This window comes from Parasteatoda tepidariorum, chromosome X2 (assembly GCF_043381705.1).
Source record: "Parasteatoda tepidariorum isolate YZ-2023 chromosome X2, CAS_Ptep_4.0, whole genome shotgun sequence".
Taxonomy (NCBI): Eukaryota; Metazoa; Arthropoda; class Arachnida; order Araneae; family Theridiidae; genus Parasteatoda; species Parasteatoda tepidariorum.
Genome location: NC_092215.1, coordinates 19,521,681 through 19,542,292, shown reverse-complemented (window position 1 = coordinate 19,542,292; position 20,612 = coordinate 19,521,681). Strand labels below are relative to the sequence as shown.

At 32.4% G+C, this 20,612-nt stretch overlaps 1 protein-coding gene across 2 annotated transcripts in view; it reads left to right on the top strand.

Annotated features, from left to right (window-relative positions):
- LOC107436635 (SAM domain-containing protein SAMSN-1) overlaps positions 1–20,612 on the top strand; it is a 31,929-nt gene that overhangs the window by 1,253 nt on the left and 10,064 nt on the right. For both annotated transcript variants that reach the window (XM_016048408.2, XM_043040292.2), the window contains exons 2-7: positions 5,276–5,363; positions 7,391–7,424; positions 9,536–9,592; positions 10,607–10,746; positions 13,274–13,474; positions 17,873–18,020. In XM_016048408.2, coding sequence (XP_015903894.1) covers positions 5,276–5,363; positions 7,391–7,424; positions 9,536–9,592; positions 10,607–10,746; positions 13,274–13,474; positions 17,873–18,020 — 668 coding nt within the window. The remainder of the gene's footprint in view (positions 1–5,275; positions 5,364–7,390; positions 7,425–9,535; positions 9,593–10,606; positions 10,747–13,273; positions 13,475–17,872; positions 18,021–20,612) is intronic.

Genomic DNA, 20,612 nt, shown 5'->3' with positions numbered 1-20,612 from the left:
ATATATATATATACATATATATATATATATATATATATATATATCCTGAAAAGTTACATGTTTAATATACTTTGCCACCCATTCCGGAATTTGGTCCGTAATGATTATACATAGTGTTTAAATAAGTAAGGAAAGTAAGCAATAATTTCTCGTTTAATTGTTAAATTCGGGTTAAAAACTAATCAGGCTAATTTTTTTTCCTTTGCCCATTTTTGTATGCACTCATTTAATGCTGCGTACTTTTTCGCAAACACACATTTTCTGCTGTATCCATTTTCGTAAACAAGCATTTTAAGCTGCATCCGAAAAAAAAGGACCAATTTTCATTAGAAAAGTTTGAAAATCGGAATCAAATGCTATGTCCATTTTTTTAAACATCAATGTCTATTTTTTTAAAAACCGATTTTGAATCATATGCATTTTGTGCTTTGTTCATTTTCGTAAACACACATTTAGACAGATATCCAGATTCAAAAACTCACCGATAGACTGCTGCAAGGAATTACTTTGTATAGATATTATAAAAAGTTACAGTTGAACCTGAAAAGTTACCTGTTGAACTAATATATTTCCTTATAAAAGATTTTTATTTATAAATTTCGAAAAGAGTATTTTATTAGCCTCCCCCCCCACCTTGTTGCCAGGGGATAAAACTCGAATTTGGTATTGAATAGCTTTAAAAAAATATTGAATGCGCCTAATTTCTCTTTTTTGCTTTAATGTGCAATGCGCAAAAAAAAAAAAAAAAAAAAGACGAGAAAGAAAAACTGTCTATTCTAAGTAATTTTTGATCTAATAATCGGATCTTTTCACGTTCTAGGATTCAATCTTGATGGTTTGAGGGGGTGACCTCAAATATGCTAAATTACGAAATCACACACAAAAACATACTTTCTCTGAATAAACGTACCCTTTTTCAACGGATTCGAATATCGGACCTCTAAAATATGGTCCCAATAGTTTGATCAGGAAAGCGCTCCAAAGTTTGGACCTCTTAACGTTAATTTTACTTTTTGCATATTTCGTTATTTTTCGAGAACTTTAAAACCGAAATGAAAAATTTTTGCACACAGTTATAATATTAGTTTATCCAAAGACAATTCCGTGCAAAATATAACTTTTAGTAAATATTTATTATTTTTTATTTTATTTAATGATGGCCCAATTCTTTATTTAAAGTGGTAGTAAAATGTGCTCTTTCTATATATTCCTTGCATTTATAAATTAAATTTATAATCTCCTTGATCACCACTATTTTTTAAAAAAATAAGTATATATATATATATTAATATGGAACACTGTTTTGGTAGACCGCAGAAGTGTTCTCAAAATACAAGTTATGTTTCTGCCTAAAATTATAATTTACATTCCGTTTTACTACCACTGGGGAAAATCATCCTCGGAAGGAATAAAAGTTGGCAGGTATGTCATTTTAAAGAATATAATTTTGCAAGGCAAAATACAAAATTTGAACAAAATCAGTAGAATAAGTTCTTGAAAAATCGAATTTTAAATATCTAAAAACTTTTGAAATTCAATTTCTCATGAACTATTCAACCGATTTTTGTCAAATTTTGTATTTTTCTACGTAAAGTTACATTCTTTAAAATTATGCAAAAATTTTATACCTTACAATTGAACATTTTTCGACCATTAGTAAATAAAATGATAAAAAATAATAAAAAATTTTTAAAAGTTATTTTTTGCATAGATTTATCTTTGAAAAACCGAACTTTATAATTGTGCGCCATTTTTTTTTAATTCGGTTAAAAAAATTCTCGAGATTTATCGAAATACGCAAAAAGTAAAATTAACATTAAAGGGTCCAAACTTTCGGTCAGGAGCGTTCTCCTGATCAAACTATTAGAACCATATTTTCCAGATTGCGGCTACCCCCTATACTTTGGGGGTCAAGTGCATCGAAAAAAAGTTATGTTTATTCAAAGAAAGTACGTTTTGTGTCTGATTTCTCAATTTAAAATATAGTCTGTGCAAATTAATTAGCACGTTTGAGGTCTCCCTATCAAAGCACTAAGACTGAGTCATCGAATGTGAAAATCCGATCAATAGATCAAATGCTAATTAGGGTGGACCTTTCTTTTAATATTCCTTTTTTATGCATTGCACATTTTTAAAGATATTTGTCCGTTTCCAAGCATTTTTGCAACCAGTAGATAATTACCAATAAGTAATTGGATACATGAGATAAGAGACGAACACATTTTATTCATATTTAATAGTCGGTAGAGCCTCCATTTGAGGCAATTACAGCTTTATCCCTCAAGGACACGCTTTCCTCAAGTGTTTGGCTGATGTTAACAGTTGTTTTTTCTTCCACTTGGCTTGGAGGAAACATGTAAGTTCCTTCTCCGATTTTAGACGATAGCTGCATACCTTAACTCGGCAATCCAACTCGTTCTGAAGATTTTCGATAGGATTCAGATCTGGACTTTAGGTAGGCCAATCCATTCGGTCTGCCCCGTTGTCATCGTACCAGTCCATGGTGGACCTCGTAGCATAACAAGTGGCATTGTTATCCTGGAAGTAAAAATGATTCTATCCGAAAAATTGCTACCGCTTAAGGAAGCACATTGTTCTCTTGAATAGTAGAATAGGAGTCTGCGTTGAGCTTACCATGAATTGGGATCAAGAGTCTCAGTTCATACCACTAGAAACATCCCAGCACTATAATTCCACCTCCAAAAAAAAACTTTACACTAGGCACAATGCATTCTGGCAAAAGGAGTTCTCCTACTGGCATACGCGAAATCCTCTTGCCGTCCGACTGGTAGAGATTGAACCTCTGTTCCTCCCTCTAGAGAACTTGTTCCCTCTAGAGAACTTATCTACAGCACGATTTCGACGGGCCTTGCACCAAATGAGCCAAACAGCGTTGTTGGATAAAGTAATCAAAGGCTTATGGACGGCACCACGTCCATGAAAACCAAACAAATATGCTTCCATACGGATGGTAGCGTGGCAGCACGAATTTGGTTTTCCAAGTAGGACCACAAATGATCTATTGGATTAAGGTCAGGTGAATTTGGGGCCAAGACATGACTTGAAAGTCACTGGAATGTTCCTCGACGATTCGACCCTTATGACATGGTGCATTATACTGTTGGTAAACACCATCCCCCGCAGGAAAAACTGTTGCCATGAATGGGTGAACCTGGTCTGAAACTATGCTCAAGTAGCTTACAGACGTCAGGGATTGTTCTATGAGGATTATGGATCCTAATGTGCCCCCATGAAAGCATTGTTCCTGGGCGAGAAACCATGAAAACCTGGGCGAGCCCATTGTTATAGATCAGGGGTTTCCAACTCGCGGCCCGGGGGCCGCATCCGACCCGTGAAGCCTTTCTTTGTGGCCCGCGAACTAAAATACATGAGTTGTCACTTTTTTGCGGAAAATTTTCGTAAAAGATCTATATGGGTTTTAAATACTTTTCTCGTTAACAAAAACCTAATTTCTTCATTTCTGTGAAATTTAACATACCAACGGTACAAAAAATTTTTTTTCTCAGGTTTTGCATCCAAGAAAGTATTTATTCAAATACAAAAATAATCGTGTATGTTGCTCTTTTTCATTTCATTTTTTTGTATTTTGTTAATATAATTTAGCACGTGCGTATCAGATTTAACTTTTTGAAACCACTCATTTTGGACGAAAATATTTACACACACACTTGTAAATTTTAAATTTAAAATGTAAATACAGTGAATTCGCGATAACTCGAATCTGATAGGACTGACGAAAAACTTCGACATATCGGAAGTTCGACTTACCGATAGTTTCGGTTTTAGGCTTTCAAAATATTGTCGGATTATTTAATTAATGCTTATTAATTACAAATGCTCTAAATGCTTACAATATTTAAGATCATTTTTCTGACTAGCCATTTACGATAAGACTGTTTGAAGCAATTTATGATACCTTGGTTCATCGGCTGCAATTTTGCTGTTGTGTTTGGAGGGAGAAACTGCAAGTTTACTGCTTTCAAATTAGGTAGATCACTATGCGCTGTGCATTTATCCATAAAGAGTATCACTTTTCTTTTTTTAGCGAAGAATTTCCGATCCAATTTTCTTACATAGTCTTCAAATAAAACTGATGTCATCCAAAACTTTTTGTTAGACTTGTAATCCAAAGGATACATTTTTACATTCTTGAAACATCGGGGATTTCGGTATTTTCCGATAACAAGTATGGGTAATTTCTCTGTCCCAGACGCATTTCTTTCAACTAGGACAGTCAAACGTTCCTTGCTCATTTTACCCCCTGAGCAGTTTTCATCCTTAAACATCATAGTCTTATTTGGAAGACATTTAAAAAATAGACACATTTCATCAATATTGAAAACATCATTTTAACTGTATCCTTGAAGTAAATTTGGTAACGTTTCATTTAACCACTGTTCACATACTTCAAGAGGGACAGCTTTAGCTTTCTCCATGAAGAGTGCGAAAGACATTGTGTGTGTGTTGCAAAGGATAATATGATATCAGATAATATCAGATATAAGATATCAAATCCTAGTTTTTTTTTCTTGCTTTAAAAGATCCAAAAAAATCGAATTAAAGGGAGTAAAATTCGAGTAATCGAGAATAATTAACATGAAATTGAAGATAAAAGGGTCGGGACCTCATAAAAAAATCGAGTTATAGTAATATTCGAGTTATCGTACTTCGAGTTATAGCGAATTGACTGTATCTATTCTCAGGTGGTTGTAGCAGACACACCTCAATTTTCTCATTAAACATTTTGTGTGCTACTATGTAAGTTTTAATACCAACCTTTTTAAAGTCTTATGTCTTAACAATTAGATATCTGTTGCACATTAATTGTTCAATACATGGGTGAACATTAAAGTTATTGTAGCCCGAATTTTTACTATTTAATATTTTTAAAAATATTATTAATAACAATTAAATATTTTTAAAAATCTACTTCTTATTTTAATTTGTAATTCAATACTTTTGTTTTGTACAACTTGGTAAAAATCTAGCAGTAATACTTAATGTTCCTTCAAACATATAAGAGTCCTACATACAATTTTGATAAAGTTGCGGCCCGCCATTTGATATGTGTTTTTAATTGTGGCCTCCGGTCTCATATAAATTGGAAACCCCTGTTATAGATGGAGGGTGGTCATAATGTAATGGCTCTTCGGTGTATATTGAATTTTATTTCAAAATAGCCCAATTTGAAAATGATTTTCAAAACATAAGCAAATGTTGTTTATTTTAATATAAATTATTTTTGCTTATTTAGTTGCTTGGATGTTGGTATGAAAAGTAGAAGACCCGGATTAAATTCTTTTTCACTCGCACCAGGAAGGAAACAGTTTCAAACTAAAACAGTAAGCATCTATTCAAATAAAGTTAATTTATCTTTTAAGAGACCTCTTTGTCCTATCGTTATCTTTTTAAAATTAGATGTTTATGATGGGGTTTAGTTTAGAATTTTAATTATTATTATTTTTTTGACGAAACTAAACCAATAAAATTCTGAAATCAGCATTTTTTGAAAGATGGTTAAGAATTATACTTATGACTGTTTTTTTAGATTTTTAATAAATATTTTTGTTTCTGAGTCATTTAACGTAAAATGGGTTTACTTTGTGAAAAGTGAGGTTACTTTGGGAGCTTTCGTATTAACTGGAATAAATAACTTCCAAAAATTAAAGGTAATTTTTAAAAATTGTTTTTGTCAGTCACTGGGGTAGTATTAGGTTGTCAAACTACTTTCACTTCTGTTATAAATTATTCTTTTGATTGATTAAGTTTTTTTTTCTGTCTGTTCTTGCTCTGTCAAATCTTATATTAAGTACATATTTACTGTATTAGTATCTAGTATAATCAAATACAAATTTTATTTATTATTGAAAACCTTTTAATCTTATTAATTGTTATTTTTAACATTTAATCAATAATTCAATTTTCAATATAAAATTTAATGATTCAGGTTATTTAGAATAACTGTAGACGAATTTTTGGAATTTGAAAATGTCTCAATTTACTAACGTTATCCACTACGTTCATTAGTTTTAGGTAGAAACCTTAACTTCATCCTAAAATGATATGGATACAAGTTTTATGTATTATTAAAAATCTTTTAACCTTATTAAAGATAAATAATTTTAATATTTAATCAATTTTCAATATAAAATGTAATCTTTTTTTCTCATTCCTAATTTTAAAAAAAATGATTCAGGATATTTAGAATAACTGTTGACGAATTTTCGGAATTTGAAAATGTCTCAAGTAATTAACGTTATTACTACGTTCGTTTTATTTAGATAGAAACCTAAACTTTATCTTAAAATGATTTGGATACAAGTTTTATCTTCTTTTCTCATTCCTAATTTTAAAAAAATGATTCAGGATATTTAGAATAACTGTAGACGAATTTTTGGAATTTGAAAATGTCTCAATTTGCTGACGTTATTACTGCGTTTATTTTATGTAGATAGAAACCTCAACTATATCTTAAAATGATTTGGATGCAAGTTTTATTTATTATTAAAAACCTTTTAGCCTTATTAAAAATTATTATCTTTTCTCATTCCTAATTTTAAGAAAATGATTCAGGATATTTAGAATAACTGTAGACGAATTTTTGGAATTTGAAAATGTCTCAATTTGCTGACGTTATTACTACGTTCATTTTATGTTGATAGGAACCTCAACTATATCTTAAAATGATTCGGATGCAAGTTTTATTTATTATTAAAAACCTTTAAACCTTATTAAAAATTATTATCTTCATTTCTCATTCCTAATTTTAAAAAAATGATTCAGGATATTTAGAATAACTGTAGACAACAAATTTCGACCACGAATTTAACGTGCTCTAGTTGTCCAACAATGTGCATTTTTGGAATTTGAAAATGATGTCTCATTTTACCTACGTTGTTACTATTTTCATTTGTCCCGAAGTGATTGTTAAGACACGGTTCCCAGAAGATCACCGAAGTCAAGCATCACTGGCTGCGGTCAGTGTACGGATGGGAGACCACTTGGATCAGTTTGCGTTGGGACCGAGGGTGTGCGGTATGGGCCCTCGTCAAACTGTTCTATCGTAAAGTGCTCCACTTCGCGTGCAGGTCGTTGGGCTACCGAAGTGGGGGTGCCATCCCCTCTGCAGAGGATCAAAATTGTGATGGCTTGTCTTCGGATCATCCTTAGAGATGTTTCCCAGACCGTCGCCAATAGCCCATTGTGCAGCTCTAGTGCGACGTAAATTAACAACAACTACTTTCATTTTATTAAGATAGAAACTTAAACTTCATCTTAAAATGAATTGTTTCAAACTTTATTACTTCTAAATTTGCTTTTTATTTTCTTCTGCTTATGGTTTATGCTAATATTTTTTTCTTGCTTAAAGGTAAAAGCTACAATTGAAGAAGGTTATTTTAGAGGTGAGAAGTTTTAAATCATTATATTACTTTTCTAGCATTAAATAAGATAAATTATAAATGAGTAAAATACACGATGTTTTTTAATAAAAATGACCCGTAATATGAATTCTTAGAATACGTTTCAAGAATGAATTAAAAAATGTATACACATTTGGGGGTACAGATTTATACTTAAGCAGAAAAAAACGCAATTTGAATCCACGGCAGCAGAATTTTTTTTACACCTCAACAGCGTAATTTAACATGTATGTTGCAAAAGTAGCACATAAAAAAGTCAATTATACATAAAAACTTCATGTTGTTTAAATTTAAGTTAAATTTTACAAAATGATACTAAAAACGGAACTGTTACTCTTTAATCTGTAACCAAGTTACAGAATTTTTTTTAAAATCTTTGCGGTGTTTTTTTTTTCAATTCAGTTTAAGTTTAATTAGAAACAAGCATCAAGATGTTTTTAAATAAAGTTTCAGCAATTCCTCCCTATTTGCTCGTTTGCTTTTTAAAAACAAGACTTAAAAGAACATAATCTGCATATGCTGTAAGAATCTAGGTACTGCATTAGCAAAACAGGATGTACTTGATCTGCGATAATACTTAATACTTGGACTTTCATGCGTTGTTTCACAGGCATCAAAGGACCCATAACGTAGCTTCCACCAGCTTTAAGTGTTACTGCAAAGCTATTTTTGCCATATCCGAACCCTGGCATCTGCATGGTGTAATTGAAAGCCTGGTCTGCATGGTTTAACTCTTCCAGTCATCTACTATCCAATCCTTACGCTTCTTTGCAAACTGGAGTCGTCAGCTCTTGTTTAAGCCTGGCAGCAAAGGCTTTCAAACAAGTCGTCGGCTCCTATAGCCTATACCAGGGATGACGAACCTTTATGCACCAACGTGCCATTTTTCAAGAAATTGTTTAATGAGGTCATAGACGTGCCGTCAAATAATTTTGACTATGTGACTATTGGAAAAATAATACCAAATACTATCAACTCAAAACTCTTTATTTACTATGAAAAAAAAATTTTTTTGGCAATGTCTCAGTTATACGCGTAATTCAACTTAAAGTGACATCAGTGTGACTTCTGCTGTTGCAGATTAGATGACAAATAACTTATATTAGGTTGTAAGATGTTAGTTTAAGCAGGACCATTAATTTTTTTCGTTTTTTGCTCTTTATTTATTATTAGCTTGTTTTGTATGGTTATTAATTGTTTTTTTTAAATAACTTATATTAGGTTGTAAGATGTTAGTTTAAACAGGACTATTATTTTTTTTTACTCGTTATTTATTGTTAGCTCGTTTTTTTGTAGTTATTAATTGTTGTTTTGGCATTAATTGTTAATTTTTGGTAATTGTTTTTTTATTTGTTTTTTGTGAATTTTAATTTAATTGTTAATATGCTTCATAGAGAAATTTGTGATCGGTGGCGTGCCCAGAATATTGTATAACGTGCCATTTATGGCACGCGTTCCATTGGTTCGCCATCCCTGGCGTATACGGCGTAATGTGGGGCTCACAGTTCGTTCAGAGACGTTCGCAGTTGCACATTCATTAAGATTCCCCGCTATTTGACGTACTGTTGCTCTTCTGTTGAACTGGACAACTCTGACAAGTCTCTTTTTAGCTTGAAAATTCAGCCTGTAATGAGCACAAGCTTGATGTTGAGACCCGGTTTTCTGCTTGGTAGTCCACCCTCTGCATACATTAATAACTGCTGCTCTCGAACAAGATCAGCCGTTTTGTTGATATTGGTTCCACCTCTTCGAGCTCCTACAATCATCTCGCATTCAAACTCAGTTAAGTCTCGTTTTTTTTTTTGCCCACATACCCGCGCGTAACAAAGTGCAATAGATGGTTCATTTGTCTAGCATTCCTTTTTTGTAGCTATCTCGCCCTCTAGCGGCACAACTGTGATGCAATAGCTCATTTTGTATAAAACTGTCAGGAGGTCATAATAATTTGGCCACTCAGTATATAGCTGAACTTCAAATTTTACATTATTTTTAAAATTATTTTTTATTACACACGTAGTATTACGTATGCATACACTATGTATTCTTTTGATACATTATGTTATTTTTTAAAACTGTGGATTTTTAACTTTCAGCTAAAGAAAGTGAAGAGTGGGATACTTTTTCTTCAGATGATTCCGCAATTGAATCAGGTACTTGTTAATTTTTTGAAATAATTAGTCTTATATCTGATACCATAGCACTTTACCCGATTTGAAGATAGCTTGCAAAACCTTTAACCTCCCTTTAGTTTTAAAAGAAAAAAATTAAAAATATGAATAATAAAAATTCTTTAAGATTTGAGATTTAAAGCTATTTTATTTTTTAAAAATTATAACTTAAATCAAAATTTTTAATTAGTAAATAAAATACTAAGCATTCATTCTTCCGTAATTATCACAGGCAGGTAGAATCGAAACTACATGTTAATTTTTAGAAAATGTTTTGTACTCTATCCACGTTGTTTTGCCTTATTTATGCTTTATTCACGTTGTTTTGCTTTATTTATACTTTATTCAGGTTTCATTTATACTTTATTCATGTTTTTCTACCTTTATATTTCATTTACGTTGTTTTTCTACCTTTATACTTTATTCTTGCTGTTTTTCTACCTTTATATTTCATTTACGTTGTTTTTCTACCTTTATACTTTATTCTTGCTGTTTTTCTACCTTTATATTTTATTCCTGTTGTTTTTCTACCTTTATATTTTATTCCTGTTGTTTTTCTACCTTTATATTTTATTCCTGTTGTTTTTCTACCTTTATATTTTATTCCTGTTGTTTTTCTACTTTAATATTTAATTCCTGTTGTTTTTCTACCTTTATATTTTATTCCTGTTGTTTTTCTACTTTAATATTTTATTCCTGTTGTTTTTCTACCTTTATATTTTATTCCTGTTGTTTTTCTACCTTTATATTGCATTCTTGTTGTTTTTCTACTTTTTTACTTAATTCATGTTGCTTTTCAACCTTTATACTTTATTCGCGTTGCTTTGCTTCATTTATACTCTATCCACGTTGTTTTGCTTCATTTATACTCTATCCACGTTGTTTTGCTCTATTTTTACTTTATTCACATTGTTTTATTTATACTTTATTCACGTCGTTTTGCTTTATTTATACTTAACACAAAGTATACTTTATATTCTTTTGGATCTCATCTAGATTCACAACCTTCAACTCCTACAAGTATTTTTACATCTGCTGGAGAAAATATCCCCGATGTTGGTATTTTTGCAGGGAAAGCTCGTGCACTTGCTAATTGTTGTTCCAGTCCATTTAATAGAGGTGGTGAAGCTGCTAAAGTGAGTCAACCTTTTTCATCAGTAAAATGGTTTCCTACTTTATTCAGTGTCATTTTTATTTCCTTAAAAATTATTTTTTTAATGTTTATGGGGAACGAAAAATTTCAGAGTGTGGATAAAAACCAACAAATATACACCGAAGAGACATTACATTATGACCACCCTCCATCTATAACAATGAACTCGCCCAGGTTTTCATGGGGCACATTAGGACCCATAAGTCATAATGTAATGGCTCTTCGGTGTATATGAATTCCTTTTAGCTAATTTATAATCTAGAGACCTTTAACAAATTACTCTCTGAGGATTTTCCCCTTGATGGTAGTTGGTCCACATTCTAATACAAGCTTGTATTTCTTTTAAAATTTATTATCTGAGTTGAAAAAAAGTCAAGTATCAAGTTTTTATTTTAAAAAAATACCAAGCAGAGGAGAGTGTCATAAAAGGCCTCCTTATCATCCTTAATGACATAAGAAATGCTGCAATAAGCAATTAAAGAGGTTATTTTCAGTGCCAAGAAGTAATTCTTGCTTAAAAAGAAAAGAAAAAAAATCAGTTTATTCAATTACTTCTGAAAATCCCTTCCCCTTTTAAGAAATATATCGGTTTAATTTATTTTTTAAAATTAAAGATACATATAATTTAAATGCATCTGTTTCTAATTAAATTATTAATCTGTAATTATTATTCGTAATTTTTTTTTTGTGAAAAACCCTTTACTCAAACTTGAAATTCACTAATAATAAGAATTAGATTGTTGCATATATAATGTTTGAGTTTCTTTACATGTGAGCGTTTGTTTCTCTATTTTCGTTTTGCTTTTGGCAAAATCTCATTTATAGTCGTACTGTCCATTGTCAGAGTTACATTTCAACAAAGAATATTTTCTCAAAAGTGTTCCATTTTATTCGTTTCAGATTTCGTAAGGATATGATTCGCGTAAATTTTTTATATGAGTATAAACTTAGTAATAATTCTACAAATAAAAACCAGGCGTTTAGGGAGAATACTGCTAAAGATCGATCAATGTTGGTTTGAAAACTGTTGGTCTTTAAAACAAAATGAACCACGTGGAAGATCAAAAATGAATATCTACTAGGAAGCTCTTACTACCAGAATGAAAGTTGATTTTGCTACAATATTACGGCATATTCCGGAAGTTGGTGAGATGAAAATAATGGATTATTGCATGAAATTACCGAATGAAACAAGCTATATCGGTTGACCGTTGGTCTATAATTACTAAGGCCCGGATTTTGATGACATTTGCATTTTTTTTGCATTTTTTGCATTTTTGGACATTCTTTGTCCTTTAGAGCATTTTTTGAGATTTATAGGGCATTTTCTTTAAAATTTTGGGGCGTATTTAGCATTTTAAAGCATTTTTTAAATTTTTTAAGTAAAACATTGTTTTAGTTCACTATTTTCACTTCTATTTAAGTCATGTCATAAGGCATTTTTAGCGCAATTTTCGCATTTTAAGGGCATTTTTTGCACTTTTAAGGGCATTTTTTGCACTTTTTAAGGGCATTAATTGAGAATTTTTAGGTCATCAAAATCCGGGCTCTAATAATTACTAACCTGATTTCATCAAGAGTAATTTTTCGATGAAATTTTGCAGCACCCAACTTATTAAGCGGATCTTTCACCAACTAGTAACTCATTTTTTATCATTTAGAACAATTTTTACTGGCTAAAGAGTATGAAAAGGAAGACAGTCTAGAAAATTCCATATTGGATTGTATTGATTTTAAATATCAAAATTTCTTAAAAGCAGGTATTTATAGTTTAAAATCTCGTTGGAAAATGTGTGTTTAAAGCAAACTGATTATATTTTGATTGAATAAGCAGCTTTAAAAAGTATATGCCGTTTCGTATATTCATTTTAAAATATACGTATAAGCAGCTGTATTTGTATAACTTTCAATGGCTTGCATGAACGCAGGGATAATGAAGTCTGAAAGAGAAAAAAATTAGAGCATAAAGCACAACCCATTTCTAATATTGTAGTTACAAATAATAAACATATTTTGTCCCTTTAACTGGTTCAAAAACTCCTTGAAGTTAAAATTCCGTTTAAACTTGTTAAACTGGTTACTTTCTTAATTATTTTATTTTGAATTCAGTTACCATAAACCTACACTGCACCGTTCTCATCCCAGAAAAAGAGAACATCCACCAAAGCATTCGTCCCAATATATGTAGCATTCGTCCCAATTTTTTAATAATTGCTGAATTTAAGTTTTGATACATTTACTTATCTCTGTAAAATGATTGCATAATTTTACAGAGAAATTTAAAGTAATAACTCTTAATGAAAAGGTTTTATTCAGATAAAGTATACATTTGTGTATGAAATAACATATTACTGTTATTTTTGGGCCTTTCCTTTCAAAAGACTTTTTTTTTCATTTCCTGATTTATAACAGCATTTAACTCAGTTTTCTGTTTAGCTTAGTAAATGTTGACTTTATTTTACTATTTAATAAAATGATATTTGATAAGATTCGCTTATTTTGTTTTTCAGAATAATGATATTGATATCTTTGCTAATCTAAATAAGGAAAACTGGAATGGTATACTTCAAGGAAAAGTTGGCCATTACAAGAATGTAGAAGTTGGGGAGCAAAAAAACAATCACAAGCATCGGGGGAACAACATTGATTGGTCAAAACTACCGAGCAAACCTAAAACTTTGGAAGAACTACAAAAGCTGATTATACCGGAGGTTTCAATTTTCTATTTATTAACTAGGCATACATTTATAATATGTAATGTATTTGTTTACCAGTGTTTGAGTTTTATCTCCTTAACCTATTCATGAATGGTGAAGAAGTGCTTCCGCAGAGTATATCAAAATATAAAATTGGGATTCTTGCTATTTTAAATCATCTCTTTAACCGATTCAGGTTAATTTATCAGTTTTATCTCTTTAACCTATTCAGGACTGGTGAGGAAAGATACAGAAGCGCTTCCTCAGAGTGTATCAAAATATGAAATTGGGATTCTTGCTATTTTAAAACATCTCTTTAACCGATTCAGGTTAATTTATCAGTTTTATCTCTTTAACCTATTCAGGACTGGTGAGGAAAGATAAAGAAGCGCTTCCTCAGAGTGTATCAAAATATGAATTGGGATTCTTGCTATTTTAAAACATCTCTTTGACCGATTCAGGTTAATTTATCAGTTTTATCTCTTTAACCTATTCAGGACTGGTGAAGAAAGATAAAGAAGCGCTTCCTCAGAGTGTATCAAAATATGAAATTGGGATTCTTGCTATTTTAAAACATCTCTTTAACCTATTCAGGTCAATTCATCAGTTTTATCTCTTTAACCTATTCAGGACCGGTGAGAAAAGATATAGAAGTGCTTCCTCAGAGTATATCAAAATACAAAAATGGGATTCTTGCTATTTTAAAACACGCAGAAGGCGAATATTTAAAGGGTCTTTCAAATTACTTTGCCCTGGCTTAGCTTCTTGCGACTGTTTTTAAACTTATAGAACTAGATTCAACATCATAAGGGCGATATTTATTTCAAAATTCATTACAAATAAATCATGAATTATCAATATTCGAGCTCATAGCTATAAATTAGCAAATATTAAAATAGTCTCTTACGAAGTTAACATTTATAACATTGAAATAAAATCAAATGAATGTTTTAGCTGAATGATCTTTTATTCAATGACATAAATAACGTGAATAAAACACAAATAATGCACAAAAATGGACACACTATAGTTTTGGTTCTATAAACAAGAAACGTAGAATTGGAGTCGAAGCTTAGTTTCAAATAGCACTTAGAGTATTTTGTCTATAGACATGGAGTGTTCTTTTTTACAATTCCGAAACTATGGTGTGTCCATTTTTGCGCTATGATTTGTGTTTCATTCACGTTTTGCTTTATTCATATATAGCGCAAAGTATACCTTACCTTCATCTGGATAATCCTTCTTTGATTATTTCTTTGTTATTGGTATATCTATCTCGTCGTTGAGCTCTTTATTCTGGACACAACTCGAAATACGTGCTTAACACGTTCACGCAGGGGTGACCCACCGGTGGGCCAAGCCAGATTGCCTCATCTTGTCAGCTCACCGGAGTAAAAACTGGTAACAATAAATTTTCTTTTTTGGTTTTTTTCCGGGAATAATAAAAATCCATAACTACCAATTGTTTTTAACGGATGCAATTTTTATATTGAATTGCTTCTTCGCCGTGATAAATTTCCTTACAGTGAATTGTTATTGTTGAGAATAGATTAACTCCTCCCGAATATTAACTACACTGGTTATCATAAATTAAGGAAAATTCACAAAAATCGCGATAACTCAAGAAATTACACATGGAATTTTATGAAACTTACCCACAATATACAACACATAGTAAGGTATTAAACAACATAAAAAGAAATTATCAGACATTAATAGTAGTATAGAAATTAGCACATGTATAAAATAAACAAATTGGAAGTATCGGTTTGCAATAGAAAAAGTACCTTTAATATGGAATATGATTGCCTCTAGAAGCAATACAGCACAAACAGCGATGTGTGATGCTTTCAATTATGCGGTCTATCAGTTCAATAGGAAGTGAGAGCCATTGCTCTTGTAAAGCAGTTGCAAGCGTGGCAAGGGTCTGAGGGGGCGGATTGATGGCAGATACACGCCTCCCTAGAGCATCCCAAACGTGCTCGATAGGATTCAAGTCCGGGGATCGAGCTGGCCACTCCATGCGAGTAATTGTTTCCTGTTGAAGATAATCATCAACAATGCGAGCTCTGTGTGGTCTTGCATTATCGTCCTGTAACAGGAAGCAATCACCAATTGCCCCGGCATATGGGCGCACATAAGCATCAAGGATGTTGTCTCGATAAACCTGAGCATTCACGGTTCCCCTTGGAAAGACATGGAGGTATGTGCGCCCTCCTAAGGATATGCCTCCCCAAACACAGACACTGCCTCTTCCGTATGCATCTCTTTCACGGATGTTTGATGGATGATAACGGGTCCCAGGTTCTCTCCATATCAAATAACGTCTACTGTCACTTTCTAGACTAAACCTGGACTCATCCGTAAAGAGAACAGGCCTCCATTGATCTGACGTCCAGTGGACATGTTGTCGGGCCCACTGCAAACGGTCTCTCCTATGGCGTGATGTGAGCGGCACGCAAATGGCTGGTCGTCTCGCATACAGACCACCTTCGTGGAGCCTTCTGCGCACAGTTGACGTTGACACCAACCTTCCGGTGGCTGCAGCAAGAGAGGATCTAAGATGTGTCGGAGTAGCGGTTCTATTCCTGCGTGCACTTAATGTCAAATATCGGTCATCGGCACTGGTCGTAACAGTTGGCCGTCCTTGACTGAACCTCCTAGATGCCGAATCTGTGGTTTGAAATTGCCTCCAAAGTCTATGAACCACAGATGGACTCACATTTAGCCATCTGGCCACTTCTGATTGACTCTGCCCTGCCTCTAGTCTCCCGATGGCTCTCCATCGTAGTTCTTCAGGCAAATGATGCCTAGAGGTCATTATTACGAATTGGCTATCTCAGATTTTCAATGTCGCAATCACAGTAAAATTTGTGTGCTTTCTCTCAAACTTGGACTTTTATGCTCCAGGCAGATGACGTAAGCCGAGTGCAGCGCCACTAATTTGCATATTGCAATTTTACTCAGCTACTCTTAGTGGACAACATATGCAAATTTTGCACGGTTTGGCTTACTTTTGAAAGAGTTATCGCTATTTTTGTGATTTTTCCTTAATTTATGATAACCAGTGTAATATTGAAATAGTTCTTCTACCAGTATTTTCTCTTTTCCTGCACCAGTATTTTCACTTTTCCCGGCGTGAACGTGTTAAGAAAAAAAGGCGCAGCTCAAAATACGTGTTTGAGAAAACGAACACCACTCGAAACTCGTGCTTAAGAAAATAGACAAGGCTCAAAATTCATGTTTAAGAAAATGGAAAGCAGCTCAAGATGCGGTTGAAAAAGAAGAACTAGGCTCAAAATGTGCGTTTTAGAAAATGGCTCAAAATGCGCGAACGAAAAAAGAAAAGAAAATGGACACTGCTCAAAATGCGCGAACGAAAAAAGAAAAGAAAATGGACACTGCTCAAAATGCGTGTTTTTTTTTAAAAAAAAAAAAGAAAAGAAAGACAGCAAAAAATGCTCCTTTTTAATATTCAACTCAAATTATTCAACTAAATGAGAAATTTCGTACTTACTTTCGTATTTACTGGTAAAGTCCTGGACTTAGGGGTCGGGGTGGCTGTTGACATTGGAGATATAACTCATTACGTAGTTTCTTTGTATTCTGAACTTTAAACGATCAAAGTAGTTTTGAAAAATCTAAATTCGTAAAATGTAAATTTAATCTCCCTATTATAAATTTGCAGCATCCGATAAAAAATTGCATAAGTAACTGTTGACTAATGATGTCTTTAAAAACGGATTAATTGAAACGAAATGCACTAAGTGGTTTAGAAAAGTGGACGATATCATGCTGCGAATTTATTTCGATTCAATAGTTTATTCTTCAGAAAACGAACAATTTTCGTAAAAGAAGTTTGGAAAATGGAATCAAATGCTATGTCCTTTTTCTTAAATAGTTATGTCTATTTTCTTAAACACGTAATTTGAGCTGTGTCTACTTCATAAACACGTAATTTGAGCTGTCTACTTCAGAAGCAAGCAATTTGAGCTGTGTCTACTTCATAAGCACGTAATTTGAGCTGTGTCTACTTCATAAGCGCGTAATTTGAGCTGTGTCTACTTCATAAACACGTAATTTGAGCTGTGTCTATTATCTTAAACGCGCATTTTGAGCTGCATCCAACCTATAAATTTACTATGCACAAATAATACAACTTTCTCTTAGTGCTATTATTTGTGTATAATAAATTTCCAACTTATATTTTAAGCTTGCTTCAGCCCTAAAAATGAAGTTAGTTAGATTAGACAAAAACAAATGTGAACCAAAAAGATCTTCTAGTTAGAGAGGAGATTAATTATGTGTTCAATTACAGATATTGTATTGTAGCATTATGAGTAGAAGCGTGATTACGTTCTGGAATTAATGCATTAATTATTATTTTGATACCATGAAATATTTAATTCGTAGGAGTATACTAATGTTTTGAATGTGTATGATGAATCGGACACATTGAGACGGGAAATTGAGAAAGTTGATTTAAATAGATTGACCAATGAGAATCTTGAACACAACTCAGAATTTGTAAATGAGGAGGAAACTTTGCAAGGTGCTGAAGGTACGTTCTGTTTCATTTTGTACTAATGATGTTTCAAGAGGTTTAAAAAGACAAACTTTGTCTATAGTTTTTCTTTTTAAATACCTCACTGTTTTTTTCTTTTTTTTAAAAGAAAAACTTAATGCTTTTCAGAACTTATCAATTTTAAAAACAATCAGAATGATTGCTTAAAAAATGTATGTTAAATGTTTTTAAGGTTTTTTTAAAAAAATTGTAACAGTTAAATATAATAGTTAAGTAAATATTTTAGACAGCTCATTTAACTTGTGTAGAACTCATGTGAATCAAATTACTGATTAACAAATTCTAGAACAGTTCTTGTTTAGAAAGTATCTATGAAATCGAATATAATTCATTTTTAACGGTCCTTATTCGAGTGCTCGACTGGGTTCTTTCTCTCCCAGTTGATCCCTGGCTACTTACAAATTTCTCCATTTTTTTAAAATTTTGATAGAAATACTTTTGGTTTAATTTTTAAATACCTGTTTTATTATCTATTAAACATGATTTACAGTAAATTAGCTTTATTGTTAGTTCTACATTAAAAGTAGTACGTGTTCTAGTTTATAACTATTTTTCTCCAAAGAACGAGAGTTTAAACGTGAAAGCTTACAAAATTTCTTTGATCATCTTTTTTCATATATTTCTTGGTTTCGCTTCTAAGTAGTTTTTTTTATATATTTTTTATTTTTATATTATATACTCATAGTAAATCAGTAAAATTTGGAGGGGGTAGGAGAAAAAAAAATTCTGAAACAGCATTTTTAACATTGCCTGCAGATTCTGTTGATTCTTATTTTATTACGACGGAAAAAATATACTTATAGAAATAAAACTCTCCTCAATTTTTCCGTGTATTTTAGGAATTATTATATTTAAAAGGAAAATGTGTTATCCTTCAAGTCCAAATATAGACGAAGCAAAATTGCGAATTATGTATTCTTAGAACAACCTATTGAAACAATTAAAATCATCAGTAAATTTTTTAAATTTTATTGAAAGCCGCGTTTAAAAATGTAAAATAGTTAAATCTTAATGTGTCCAGCCCATTTCATACGTTGAGCCTTATGATATCTCAGAATGTCCGATTCTCTGGATAGAGTTCAGAATTAGTTTTCCAAACAAATTCTGAATTCTCTGCGTTCTCTCAAGTTCAATTCTCTGCGTAATTCTCTGCGTAAAGTTCAATTCTCTGCGTAATTCTCTGCGTAAAGTTCAATTCTCTGCGTAAAGTTCAGAATTAGTTTTCCAAACTCCGTTATCACAAAAGTCACCAAAAATGGATCAGAGAATTTTCCTCTCAAAAATTGTGAGAGTTCTCTCATCAGCCTAGGGCAAAGTTCACGTTTCAGATGCATGCGTGAGAACTGTTTGGATTAAACTTTTATGTATCAGCAAATTGGTGTTCCGTTTAATGTTGAATTCAGAAATTTTCTTAGGCCATAAAAGCATCTGTTTTCGCAATTATTCACTTCCTTACTTCTGGGGCCAATTTCTGAAATTAAATCTGAAAATCTTTTGTCCCCAGAAGTAGAACAAAGATGGTTAACTTTAAGCTGTTTACTTTAAAACAGATACAAACTGCCCCAAGATCTAGTTACTACATCGGAAAAACTAATTACAATGAAGCTGAAAATGCAGTGAAGTGCTCAAAATTACATCTAGAAAGACAAGACGATTTAAATTGCTCAAACAATGACAGAAAAGGTCAAATCAGAGTCGATAGTTGGTTCTTATAACCAACAATAATCAATAAACAAGTAATAAAAATGGTATTTAAAAATTATAGCAAATATACGTCTTTCTGTTCGCATTTAAAGAAACTGATGTAAAGAATAATAAATATTGTTTCTTGCAAACTATTTTTTTCTACAGCCAAACAAAAGCATAAACTCTTTATCTCGAATTTAATTTGTTAAGAGCATGTCATCACAAGAAGCACCATTTTTAGTGGTACAATCAAATCCAATATTCTTGCAACGTCATATAGTTGTTTCTTTTCCAAGAACAAATGTTCTCCTTATTTATCGAAATATGTCGTTAAGTATAGGATTCCAGTGAAGCTAAGAAACTATAACCTTTTTGAATAATTCTGACATATATCATAAAAGATAGCACGAATTATATTTCTGATTGACGCGTTTGACTGTTGTTGACGTATGCCTGTTTAGGCAGAGGGGGTGTGATTGTTCTTGTTTTCCAGTGGCGCCATCTATGGCCAAGAATTCGATTTCTGCCACACCATACGTCGCACCAGTTTGTAGGGCGGACCAATTCATTCATTCATCCACAGATTGTAATTTTGACCTGAATCAGAGAACGATCGATCTCCAATCCAGTATCACCCAGAGGTATTGATTTGTTATGGGAACATGGATGACTTTTGAGACTCGGCGGATTTAACGTGCACTTTACTACACTTGGAGTCTTCGGTCGGCGGGGTTCGAACCCAGGAACTCTCGGACATGGGCCCAGCGCCCTACCGACCGGGCTATCCCGGCCCTAATACCCATAGGGTCACAGGATTAATTCTCTGAACAGCTTTTTCATGGGTTTTATAGAGGTCCCATCTGCTTTCGGGTGAATCAAGAA